The 11,877-nt window shown below is 39.1% G+C and overlaps 2 protein-coding genes across 3 annotated transcripts; one reads left to right on the forward strand and one right to left on the reverse strand.

Moving 5' to 3' along the window:
• Nucleotides 1–208: 208 nt before the first annotated feature.
• Nucleotides 209–5,509, reverse strand: gltpa (glycolipid transfer protein a). 2 transcript variants are annotated; one of them, XM_042488436.1, is made up of 6 exons: nt 5,367–5,509; nt 5,105–5,235; nt 2,458–2,516; nt 2,218–2,351; nt 1,961–2,111; nt 209–1,827 (listed from the first exon to the last, which is right to left on the reverse strand). In XM_042488436.1, the coding sequence occupies exons 2-6, from the start codon at nt 5,205–5,207 to the stop codon at nt 1,645–1,647; spliced, it is 630 nt and encodes a 209-aa protein (XP_042344370.1). In that variant the 5' UTR covers nt 5,208–5,235; nt 5,367–5,509; the 3' UTR covers nt 209–1,644. The 2 variants fall into 2 exon arrangements, with proteins under 2 accessions (XP_042344370.1, XP_042344371.1); XM_042488437.1 differs by having other exon boundaries at nt 5,363–5,509.
• A 950-nt stretch (nt 5,510–6,459) lies between these two features.
• Nucleotides 6,460–11,877, forward strand: LOC121944980 (trichoplein, keratin filament binding). Its single transcript, XM_042488969.1, has 13 exons — nt 6,460–6,584; nt 6,940–7,134; nt 8,047–8,257; nt 8,380–8,436; nt 8,780–8,848; nt 9,325–9,498; nt 9,585–9,697; nt 9,792–9,858; nt 9,956–10,128; nt 10,221–10,302; nt 10,398–10,583; nt 10,795–10,938; nt 11,028–11,877. The coding sequence occupies exons 2-13, from the start codon at nt 6,944–6,946 to the stop codon at nt 11,058–11,060; spliced, it is 1,500 nt and encodes a 499-aa protein (XP_042344903.1). The 5' UTR covers nt 6,460–6,584; nt 6,940–6,943; the 3' UTR covers nt 11,061–11,877.

Raw genomic sequence — 11,877 nt, forward strand, 5'->3', positions numbered from 1 at the left:
GGAGAATCTGGTAAGAGTTGCTTTACCTTGTCAATATGGACTTCATACTGTTTTGTAATGCAAAATTATGAAATAATTTAAAAACACGATTGATAGCAATGACCTATTGATATTCTGCAATGAATTACGAATTTAAAAATTATTTGACAGCCCTAATTATTGTACATATATTTTTATTGCAAATTATGGTTTACATACATTGAAAATAGAATAATTGGTTTTTTTTTTTTTGTTTTTTTGCACTATACACGCACTGCAACATAATTTTAGCACACATCAGACGAGCATTTCAGCACATAAACTCAAAACAGTACTGACTAACCAAAGGCCACCAACACAACCCTTAATCAAGGTCACTACACTGTCAAAATATCACATTTGACATCTACTACAGCATCTGAAATTCTACCTAAAAAGTGTATAGAAGGCAAAAAAGTCATAATGCAACACTTTAAATCCCCTTGATGAAGAGATTTACAGAAAATACACCTTCAGTTTTATGTAAGCACCTGAGAGCAGAGTGGACAGAGAAGCATCGCTTTGGTAGAACAGTTAAGATACACATTCAAGTCCTGCATAACATCAAAGAGGCAGACCACACTTTCAGTAATAATTAACATTTTGTCATTAATGAACCTGTCTGCGTTACACAAAGTGACATGTATAAAAATATAAAGGGCAAAAGGCAGAAAAGCTAACATGATTAATTAGATGCTCCTTAGTTTCAGTTAAAGGCACAAACAGGTGTGCAATATTCAAAATTTATGCCAGAAAAATATTCTCTTCATGTGTTGTATGCTTTGTAAAACTTGGAATAAAAAAAAAAAACTAGGACAGTGTGATAACTTAAGTAAAGTTAATCATTAAAAAATAAAAACTAATATCCAATTTCCACAAGACATGGACACCTACACACCGTGTTCATTGTGCAGGATGAAAACGTATGACTTAAGTGTTTTTAAATCAGTTAATTATGTGCTTTCAGTTTTGATCATTTTACTTCAAAAGATAAGTCATAGCACTTTAGGTTCTATTTTAATTATTATTTTTTGCATGAATCCTAGTAAATGCAGCCCTTGTTTCAAATTTAAGACATTAAAACCTTTAAAAATCACTAAAAGGTACAAATGATTACAGCAAAGATTGACAGGGATTGACAGTGTTGATAGGGAAATGGCTCATTAAAACTGTCAACATCACTTACTGATTTGAAGCATTTGTAACAGTCCTAGTTTGGAAAACATTTCTTGAGTAGCACTTTCGTCTTGATATAATTATCTTATGATCATGTACATACACACACACACACACACACACACACACACACACACATATTTATCAATACTGTTGCTTCTCCAGTAAAGAAACATGACTCTTCAAATAGAGCAGCTGTTTTGGGAAACTTGCCTCAGAGTCAAACAACAGTGAGGAAAAGGCGTACAGAAAAAGCCAGAACAGGCACACAGTTGATTAAAAAGTGCACAAATATCTGATGTGTAACGACAGAGTATTATAAATACACTCCCACTGTGAGCTGTCAGATGACCTGAGGGGAGACATGTCAGGATGTAGACTGCAGACTGCAGAATGTAAATGACTTTGTAAACTAAGTGGATCACTGGAGGAGAGAGGAGCATCCTGCAGTCACACTTTGTAATCAAGATCAGCATTCAGCTTATTGTACATCTCATAAATAGCATCAACAGTGGCAGTGAAGTTAATGAGGAATTTCCTAATTTTTTCCAAGCATTCCTCTTCCTTGACATCCCGACCCTTGGAGAGGGCCTTTAGGAAATCTGTCTTATATGGAGCAGCGAAAAGAGCTGCCTAGAAGAGCAAATACAAATGCCAAATTTATACACAAGTCTGTGCAATTTGTCTGCTCAGCAGCACAATTTTTCACTAATAACACACACCAAGTCGTATATCTGAAAGACATGTATATAAACTCTACACTCACCTTGAAGAGCTGTTGCACGAACCAGCCGTGATACTTTTTCAGGGCTATTTCATAGGCTTTGGTGACATTGACTCGAATGAGGTTTGGGTTGCTGTCGTCCTTTTCACCATCCACCAGGCTCTGGAGGAACACTTGAATAAATCGTAGACCCCTTGTTGATAAAGAAGACATGCACAGTGATTATGGGTGCAGACCAAAATTGAATGAACACATGCAACCACATAATCTATAATACCTGAAATGTATAATTTTCAAACCTTTTTAGCCACATAAGTGCCAGCGTTGCTCCAACTTTGGGCCATTCTGCCCCATGCATTTCCTTCTCTGCCTCCAAAATCTGCTGCAGTGTCTTGAACCGCGTTGGGTTGGTTTCGTAAACCGCCTTGATTTTCTATTAGGGTAAAATAGTGCATTTAATTGTATAATAATTCTATTCATCAATGTAACAGTAGAGCAATAGATTTAACTCAGGTCACATTAAAGAAAACCATACTCACGGTGATGTTACCAGATATGTCTGCCTTTATTGGAGCAAAAATAGTAGAGCCCAGGCAGTCTGAGGAGAAATATTTGCAGTGAAAACCTACATATAGGACAAGTAAACGAAAGCTGTTGAATCTTAGAACCTTAGAAATTATGTAATAATGTTAAGTTTCTCATGGTGACCACCAACCTGTAGAAACACAGAAGATAAAACGGTAATTGTAAAAAGTTGATTGCAGCTCTGTAAGCATGGCTTTTTGTTCCATATTTTTTAATACATTAAAAAAATTGTTAATATTTAAACTTATCAGTAATGTAGGCAAATCTTTAAAGGCACCACTGAAGCACATTCCAGTTTCAGTAGCTACAGATTCCCTTCAGGTGTAAATAAACTACCACATGCAGAAAACATTCTTCCAAAAGTGATCACAATATCTAGATATTGGTAAAAAAGTGACCCTTTGGTGATTCTGTCTTTAACAACACGTTTGAAAAACAGAAAATTCTTGATGAATTTAAGTAAAAGGGAACCATGTTTAACAATGGCAAAACTATATCAAAACTTCTGTTTACAGACTTGGTTAATGCTGCACAAGTTGTGTGAGGGCTTGTAAACAGATGTTTTGATATGGCAGTTTTGCTGTTGTTAAACGTTGACCCCTATGACTTCAATTCATCTGGATTTTTGCTGTTTTTGGATTCTTTGCTCACTGTGTTGGCATGCGAGGAAACCGTTCTCACACTACGTGAGTAATTGATATAGAAATGTAGATTTTAGTGGATGAATTACTCCTTAGACAGCAGGCTGAAAGCTATGTTTTTTTGCCCTCTCTAGTTGAAAGTTTTGAGTCTTTTTCATCACTGATAGGTGTCTGACTCATCATCACAGTATTATCAATAGGTGTCCTTTAATTAGGCTTCTGGAAGACCTGAGTATTTGGTGACGGGACGGTGAACAATGAGACATCTAGACTCCCGACCACACACGGCTCCTGAGTGACCCACTGACACAACGGACAGCTTTCAGCTCCTGAGCTGTTAGTGGAAACTACTCATGACAAAATCCGCTCTATTGTGATGATTTGATGCATCGCCGCAACACTGATATCTTGTTTCTGAGACATCCTTATCCTATATTGTCTGGTCTCTTCACAATGTTTTTGTAACAAAACAAAACAAAACAAAACAACAAACAGTGCAACAACTTTCGGAAATTCATCAGTAAACTGAATTTAACAAAACACTGAAATAAAACAAAAATATATCAATTTCTGACAAGAATAAGTCCCTTAATACTTTTGTATTAACAAACAATGAAATTTGTCCAAGACTTGGCTTGTTAAAGGACCTGCACACCCACAGAGGTGTTAATTATTCTGGTTGATTTAGACCTCTTCTCAGGTTGAAGTTGGACAGTGATGCTGGGAGTTTACCGAGGTCACTACACTCAATATACTTGAACAAAGTCTTAAAAGTACGAATTGTCCTGCTGTAAAAGCAGATGCAAACTGAGAAAAAAGTTTCTTTCCATAAACCATACGGGTTATAAACTCATAGTTTGCACACTATATTGGTGTGGGAAATAATTCCTGATGGCTATTTTGCGCACACATTTGCACAAATTTACACACATATTTTCTTTAAATTAAAGATTTTAGTAGTGGTTTCCTATATTGGTGCTTTTCGTGTATTTTTTATTGAGTATTAAAGTTTAAATTGTTTTTTATCAGTGCAGTTGGTGGGTCGGTTCAGCTCAGTTTCACTGTAGGGTTTGCTGCATGTGACAATAAACCCTCCTTGAATCCTTGAAAACTAACATGGGAGTCATGAAGTATTGACCATGCATTCAGTCCTGAAAAAGAGGTCCAATTAGGCAAACTAATTCAAAACACCTGTGTGAATGCAGTGTGAGCGCATACAGGACTTTAATGGCTTGCAGGAAAGTTGGCCAAGAAATTTCTAGGTCAGGAAAAACAATGGCGACAAGGAGGAAAGAGTTTAATATCGACATCAGACTTGATTCCTCTCAAGGGTTTCACATGGCAAATTCAATGGAGGACCTTTGGCATATTAATACAGAATGAAGTCGCACAAAGATGCCCTGGTGCACCATGCCGCCGGTGAATGGGCAAGGGGAACTCAACACCGTACTAATCAATTTTCACAACTTAAAATCCAGGCCAGTGGATTAAATTATGCATGCTAAAGGATTGTGGACAGCTTGATGGAGAGAAACACGATCCAAAAAAGATTATCATTTGGAAAGAGCCAGATCATTTCATTAGGTTTGATAGAAGTGTTGTGAAAGATTTCCTTCACAACAAGTTTTGCTTCTATTAATCAAAGTTGAACAAATCCCTCATGAAAGATGCATGACGGTGGAAAAACGTATTACTGGGGACTTCTGTTAGATAAAATACTGCACTTGTGTGCATGTTCAGCCAATTTAACAGTCAGAAGTATTAAATCATGAATAAGCCAGCTAAGGCAAAATCAGTCAGTTAGTGCCGTCAGTCTGCCCAATACTGTAACTGTAACTGTACATCTGACAACTTAACTATAACAACAAGCTGCAGATGCATCATCTCTCTGCAGCCACTGACATCATCTGGTGCCTGTACATGGTCTGTAACTGTGTCACACTGTGAAAACTTTACTTACCAAAGAAAGGTGGAAGGTATGACACAGCCTCCAGAAACGGTCTTGTTTCCACCTGTCTGTCAGCTGGCATCTGTCTGAACTGGTGCTCCATTAGCAGAGCCATCTCTGTAATCCGGACACACTCTTTACCTCTGAAATGATAGCAACAGGCTGTCAGCCCTCCTCTGCGGATGTACAGTGACACCAGAGGAAGCTGTGTGTGTCATACCCCACCCTGAGAGAGAGCGCACACACACACGCACACACACGCACACACACCTACATTGAACCCAGGTAGTGTGGAAACGTCCAGCCGACGGCTCGTGTGATCGACTTGTCACCGATAGATCCGGGTCATCGCCACCTGTCGGGTGAAAGGGCCGATAAACGGCACTCAGACAGAAGTCCAGAACAAACACCACATCTAATCAGCTGACACTGGTCTTCCTCTGTGTTTAATCACATATGCTGCTTTACTGCCAACTAATGGAGTTTTGTGGAATATCTCAAAATGTGCAGTTTCACTAGATTGGTGATTGTTTGATAATCTAACTAAATTCGACATTTCGTTACATTTATGTAATTCTTTTTATTCATGCGATATCAATACTGTGTTTATATTTCTGAAAAAAAAAAACCATTCCATGCATAAATATGTTAAATTAAATTTTTTTTAAAAATACATGTACATTTCAGATGCCTATGGCAGTCAAAAGAAAGGCAACAATGAGTATCTAAATTGTGTTGTATTTCCAAAATCTGAAGACACGCGTTGAAATGTTGAAATTATTAATGTAACAGCAGGCCTACGCATTGTTGCATAATTTTACCTTGGCATTTTTATCAAATTGCTTTGAGAACTCTGTTTAATTTTTTATTTGTTTTTTTTTTTCAAGAAGAAAAGGGGAAAATATAATGTTGTTGGTGTTGCTTAATAGGCATAGGCATACATAATGATTCATAAAGGCTAGGTATCTCACCCGTGCTTTGGTATTTCCATAATATGGCTATGTGAACGCATAAAATTATCGAAATTATTTATTTTCTTTAGTGTCTGTATTTTTAAATATTGACATTTAAGGTGTCCCCTTTTGACAATAAGAGTGTCCCATTTTTGTTTACCCCAGCTAACTCCCTAATTATTATTATTATTATTATTTCCTAGAGGACAAGTCTGAACTTTTCTTGGAAATAGAAGCTTTATCAGATATTCAACAGTTGTATTTGTCAAAAGAGAGAAGGACCTGTGATGCAAAGTAAAATAATTTAAAAATCAATAAAAGTTTTTTCTACACCCATGTTTGACGGAAATGCGTTTCGCGTTTTCATCCAGCAAGGCAATTTTGACCTTTACTTCATGCCGTAGCGTGGGAGTAACTAGGAAGTGAGGCGGTAACTAAGGAAATCTTGGGGACTGAATAAAGACGAATTTCAGTAGAAATGCAAATCTTAGACTAGTTTTGATAAACAACAGTAAGCCATTCAGTTCACCGCCAAAGGGGTAAGTGAGTATTATTTATCGAGCTGAAAATGTCCTTAACTACGTAACTATTGCTTGGTAACGTTAGTGAGGTGCAACGTCAGTGCTTTGTTCATAATGTTTTGGTTTATCCTGTCTTTTTTTACCCCTTAATAAAAACGTTACATGGCCAAAATAGCTTACACTTAACACTAGCAAAGACACAAAGGTAACCGGAGTGGCCTTCAGCGTCCACTCAAGGCGAGCAGATAGGAGCAGATAGTGCTTGGCAAAGGCAGTGTTTAGTTGGCCAGATAATATCATTGATTAAGTACAAATCAAACAATGTTTGCTAAGATTCGGTTTAGTTAATGTCCTCTTCGAAATTATGATTCAGGTAAATGGCTTTGCCGACCCTCTCGGCCCACGTGCCCAGCCGGTCCCGGGTGCTGGCCGGACAGATGGCCCGGCAGCGGGAGCAGGAGGCCCGGTGGCGGCAGCAGTGGGAGCTGCATGCTCAGTACTTCAGGGAGCAGAGTGTCCGCAGCCAGAGACAGGCGGCGTGGAGCTCCCACCGGTCCTACCAGCAGAGGTAACATCATGCACCTGAGCTGGACTGACTCAGTCATCACAAACAGCTTACTCTAATCATTTCATTGCAGACATCTCTGCAACAGCATGTTAAAAAAGCAAAGCAATTCAAAACATTTGTGTTACATGTTTCTCTTTCTCTGCCCTCACTTTAGATGACCCTGTAAATAACCATGCTGTGTGTATAAGTTGTCTAAATGTTTAAAAAGAGACAGTAATTTACAAACTCATGCTCCCAGTGAATTTGTACTTATTTAGGCAACACATCAGCCTCTCAGGGACTCTTTGTTTGGCACAACAAAAATCAGTTGGTTTGGATCTTTTTCTTATGGTCTGTTGTGTAAGTGTGGACACATATAGAAAGGTCTTCATGCAAATACGCCTGATATTATATGTTTGGTAAGAGATGCTAATGCTTCTAATTTACAAATGTCAAAATACATACTTTTATCACATTTCACATTATTTGAATAGTTCACTTGTCCTTTTACATGTGTAAATAGTAACCTAAAGGCACCCCAATGCATTCAATCTCTTCCTTCCATGGCTAGTAATAACATACTGTTGAGAGAACATTGACAACTAACGACAAAATATACATTTATAAACACAAGTGTGAATATTCCACCCACTCTGAAATATGGTAATAGTGGTGAATTATTTTTACAGCAATAGTGTATAAGTCTCTGTCTATTTTCAGTGTTTAGTTATTCATTATACATACACAGTTTGTGTTTTGGGCTCAGCAACTAAATATCATTTTGTGTGTGTGTGTGTAATGTATGTGAATAATAAAGGGCATCAAAGAAACCTGTAGTATTTTCTCTTCTAGTACCTCTCTGGAATCCTGTTGGTTTCAGCAGACAAATGACAGAAAAACAACCAATGTCTCTTTTGCCTCATTTTTTTTCAGTATGTCAGCATACCATAAACAGAGACTGAAGGAGGAAAAGAAGGCCAGCCTGGAGCAGCGCAGGGATCGGCTCAGGGCCATGCTTCAAGAGGAGCGAGACCGGCTGGAGGCGGAGCTGAGGGAAGTAGTTCCTGACAGGAGCACATTGGCAAATCAGCTGGTGCAAAAGACTGAAGAGCTTCGCACAGCAAGAGAGGAAAGAAGAAAAAAGGTAGTTGTATTTAATTCGTTGTGCATTTCCTTTTCAGTACTCATCATGTTCATCATCATTCATCGTGCTCTGCTAGACGTGTATAATCCCTGTTATTTCTGTTTGTTTTTTTTTATCACTAGCTTGCCCAAGAGCTGCTGAGGGAGCACTGGAAGAAAAACAACGCAGAGCTGAGAGAGGTAGCTAAGTTTAAACTATTAATGGAAAAGGGACAAGCTGCCAAACTGCTTCAAAGTCTCACTGTTGATGAAGTGATAATTGGCCTTAGGAATCGTGTTATCATCCTTTGCGTCCGAAGAGTTCAGCAAGAGAGGAAAACGGACACTTTTTGTCAAGACGTCCACTTGATCTGGAAACTAATAGGGCTTGTGATGCAGATATTCCATGACTTTCTGTTAACCTGAGTCCAGCGTTGACTTGAGAAAAAAAAATGTTCTGGTATCTTTTCCGCTAAGGGTCAAGTTCATCAGTATCTCTGTCTCTCTGTCTATGTCCTTAATCGCTCTTTTAATCTGTCCACAGGTTGAGTCGTCATTACATAAAGATCATGTTGTCAGCCAATGGCAGGAGCAGATATCTGAGAAGAAACAGGTAAGACATCCATCACAGCTATCAGACAAAACAGTTCAGTTTCTGTTCTTTAAGGCATTTTAATGACTGTTAAGGATAAGTTAAGTGTTTTTGAACTGTAGGTCCTTGTTTTAAACATCCTCGGGAAATTCTAAGTCACAACAGGATCCTACAGGTCAAAACACCTATCCATACATGGTTATTTTTTAGATTTTACCATAACCAAATTATGTAGATATAGCACTGCGGTGCTCTTAAGCATCACCTCCCTCAAGTCGAACGTGACACGTAGGACCCACAAGTCGCCAACTTTGTTATTATCCTTTTACTTGGCAAATTATTTATTGAACAAATCAATTTTTAATCAAACGGTGTTCGTGTCATCTGTGAGCACAGTATCAAGTCAGAAATCTACTCACATTGATCCCCTCAACATGGTACATAATTTAAAAAGTTTAGACACCTACTGTAAGTGACCCACCTCTCCAAACATGTAGCAAGAAGTGGCTGAGCAGAAAGAGAAGAGACGCTTTGAGAATGAATATGAGAGGACCCGAAAAGAGGCTCTGGAGAGGATGAAGCAAGCAGAGGAGAGAAAGCATGAAGAGGAGCAGAAGAGGGCAGAGGAACTTTGCAAACAGATGGAAGAACTGCAGCTGAGAGAGGAGGAGGTATGTAGAACTTGAGCAAAGTATTTCTGCTGGAAGAAAATGATATTGCAGATGGGGTTTTTTTTAAGTCTTTTTTTCTCTCTCAGGCAACTCGCCTGAAGAAGGAGCAAGAGGCTCTGCTGGTCAAACAATGGGAGCTGGAGAAATTAGAGGAGGACAGGAGAAAGGTGGAGGAGAGGCGGAGGAAGTCTGAGATGGGGTAAGGAAAGCCTTTTCTGCAAATAACCCATCACAAGTAAAATGATTCTTCTTACTGGTGAAGCATTTTGTTCTCTGGATTTGTGTTCCACCAGGCATTTTTTGATCCGTCAATATCGTGCTCAGCTGAAGAGGAGAGCCCAGCAAGTGCAGAAAGAACTGGTTAGTCTACTCCTTCGTCTTTAGATGACTTTATTTCTGCATGTAATCCAGTTTGCCAAGCTTTCACAACTTTGTCAAATTCCTCTGTGCCCATCAGGAGGCTGACCGTGAGATCCTGGCAGCCTTACTGGAAGGAGAGCAGGAGAACAGGAGGATAGAGACGGCACGAAGGGAGCGGGCAATCGCTGATGCTGCGTGGATGAAACGTGTGATTGAGGAGCAGCTGCAGTTAGAGCAAGAGAGGGAGGCTGAGTTTGACATCCTACACAGGTGAGCATCAAGACTCAAGTTAGCTCTGGCACTGCATTAATGGGCCTCCTGCTTCTCCTCAAATACCAACCACTGTGTCTCATCCATTTCAGAGAAGAAGCTCAACGTGTGTGGGAGAAACGAGAGGCACAGTGGGAGAAAGAGAGGAAAGCCAGAGAACGGCTCATGCAAGAGGTGACTTGCTTTAAAATCAAAATTAAGCTTTATGCAAATGTTATTCAAAAGACGTGACTACTACACAAAAGCTATCCTTACTTCTTATTGGAAAGGTGCTTTCGGGGAGACAGCAGCAGCTTGAGCTGAAGATGCAAAAGAACCGAGAGGCTCAGGAGGAGTCCCTGAGGAGACGAGAACAGCTGATTCAGGAGCTGGAGCTAGAGAGAGAGACCAGGCGCCAGGAAAAGGAGGAAGAGGAGGGCCGTAGGACTGCACGGATGCGAGAGATAAATGCTCAGGTTGACACATATTGCAGTAGTTTGTGTTTAGCACTTTTGTTCCCCACACAGCAAAGTTGCAAATTAATTAAAGAAACAGTCTCTAACAATGATGCTACGACAGCTGCTCACTTCAGTTGAGTAAATCGTCAGGCATTTTGACTCACAGCGTCAGATTATATGCTTTTTATAATTAAACAGACTTGAAGTTGTTTGTGTGTATATACTGTAGGTGGAGCAGCAGCGCCAAGAGCAGTGGGAGGAGCAGTGCAGGTTAGAGCAGGACGAGGAGGAGGACAGGGAGGCTCATCAGATCCAGGAGGAGGAGCTGAGGCTGGAGGTGCAGAGGATGACCAAGAAAGGGTACCAGGAGAAGGTAAAAGATGAAAACCAAGCTGAATGTTCATATTCCAAGTTCCAAAATGCTCTTTCGTGTTAATAAATGCTCGAAACCGTCCCTTTCAGATTCACAGCAGACCTCGATCAGCCTGGACATGAGCAACCTGTGAGACTGAAATCAAAACTTAATAGTGAGATGTGTATTTTTTTTCTACCTGTAAATTAGCTTTAAAGGATAGTTTCACTTTTTTTAAAGTCTGTCTGGAAACAATGCTCAAATACCTACATGTGTATCATAACAATTAGTAGTCACTGTATTTGTCAAACTTTTAATCAAGTGGTCAAAATTCTCTCTTTTTGCCCTCTTGAACAGTGTTTACTTGCTGAGACATAGTGGAGGCCACATGCTCAGGCAAGCTCAGTGCGCTCTACATATTGGGCTAATGTCTTTTATATTGTAAGGTTTTGGTGAAAATGCATGTTTTTGGGAAATACTGAGCAATTCAATTCATAAAGAATGTTGCCTTTTTGTATTCTCCGTTAACCATAAAGGCACACAAGAAAACCACCGTTTTCTTCATGATTTCAGAGTGACAAAGAGTAAGAAACTGATATATAAATCATCATTTTGCAGGTGTAGTATTCTTTTAACTTTTAAAGACAGATAAAGGACTGTGTACACTACTTGTATGAGGACAATTAACAATTTCATGAACTATCTTTAAATGTGCATATGGACATGTTAGTATTGTTTCAAGACAGAGGGAACATATTATTTAATGCCTTTTTTAAAAAATGAAGCTTTCATGTAGGTTATGAGGTAATTTTGTGCCATCTTGTTGTTAAATTTAATACTGCTTGTTTGCATATGTAGAGAAGATTTGATGGATTTTTTTGCACTTTTAGAGCTGCTAAAGGAGTATATTTTTGCTAAGCAGAATTTGTAGACTGTTTTCAATAAAGTATGCCAATCAAA

This window comes from Plectropomus leopardus, chromosome 6 (genome assembly GCF_008729295.1).
Source record: "Plectropomus leopardus isolate mb chromosome 6, YSFRI_Pleo_2.0, whole genome shotgun sequence".
NCBI classification, from domain to species: domain Eukaryota; kingdom Metazoa; phylum Chordata; class Actinopteri; order Perciformes; family Serranidae; genus Plectropomus; species Plectropomus leopardus.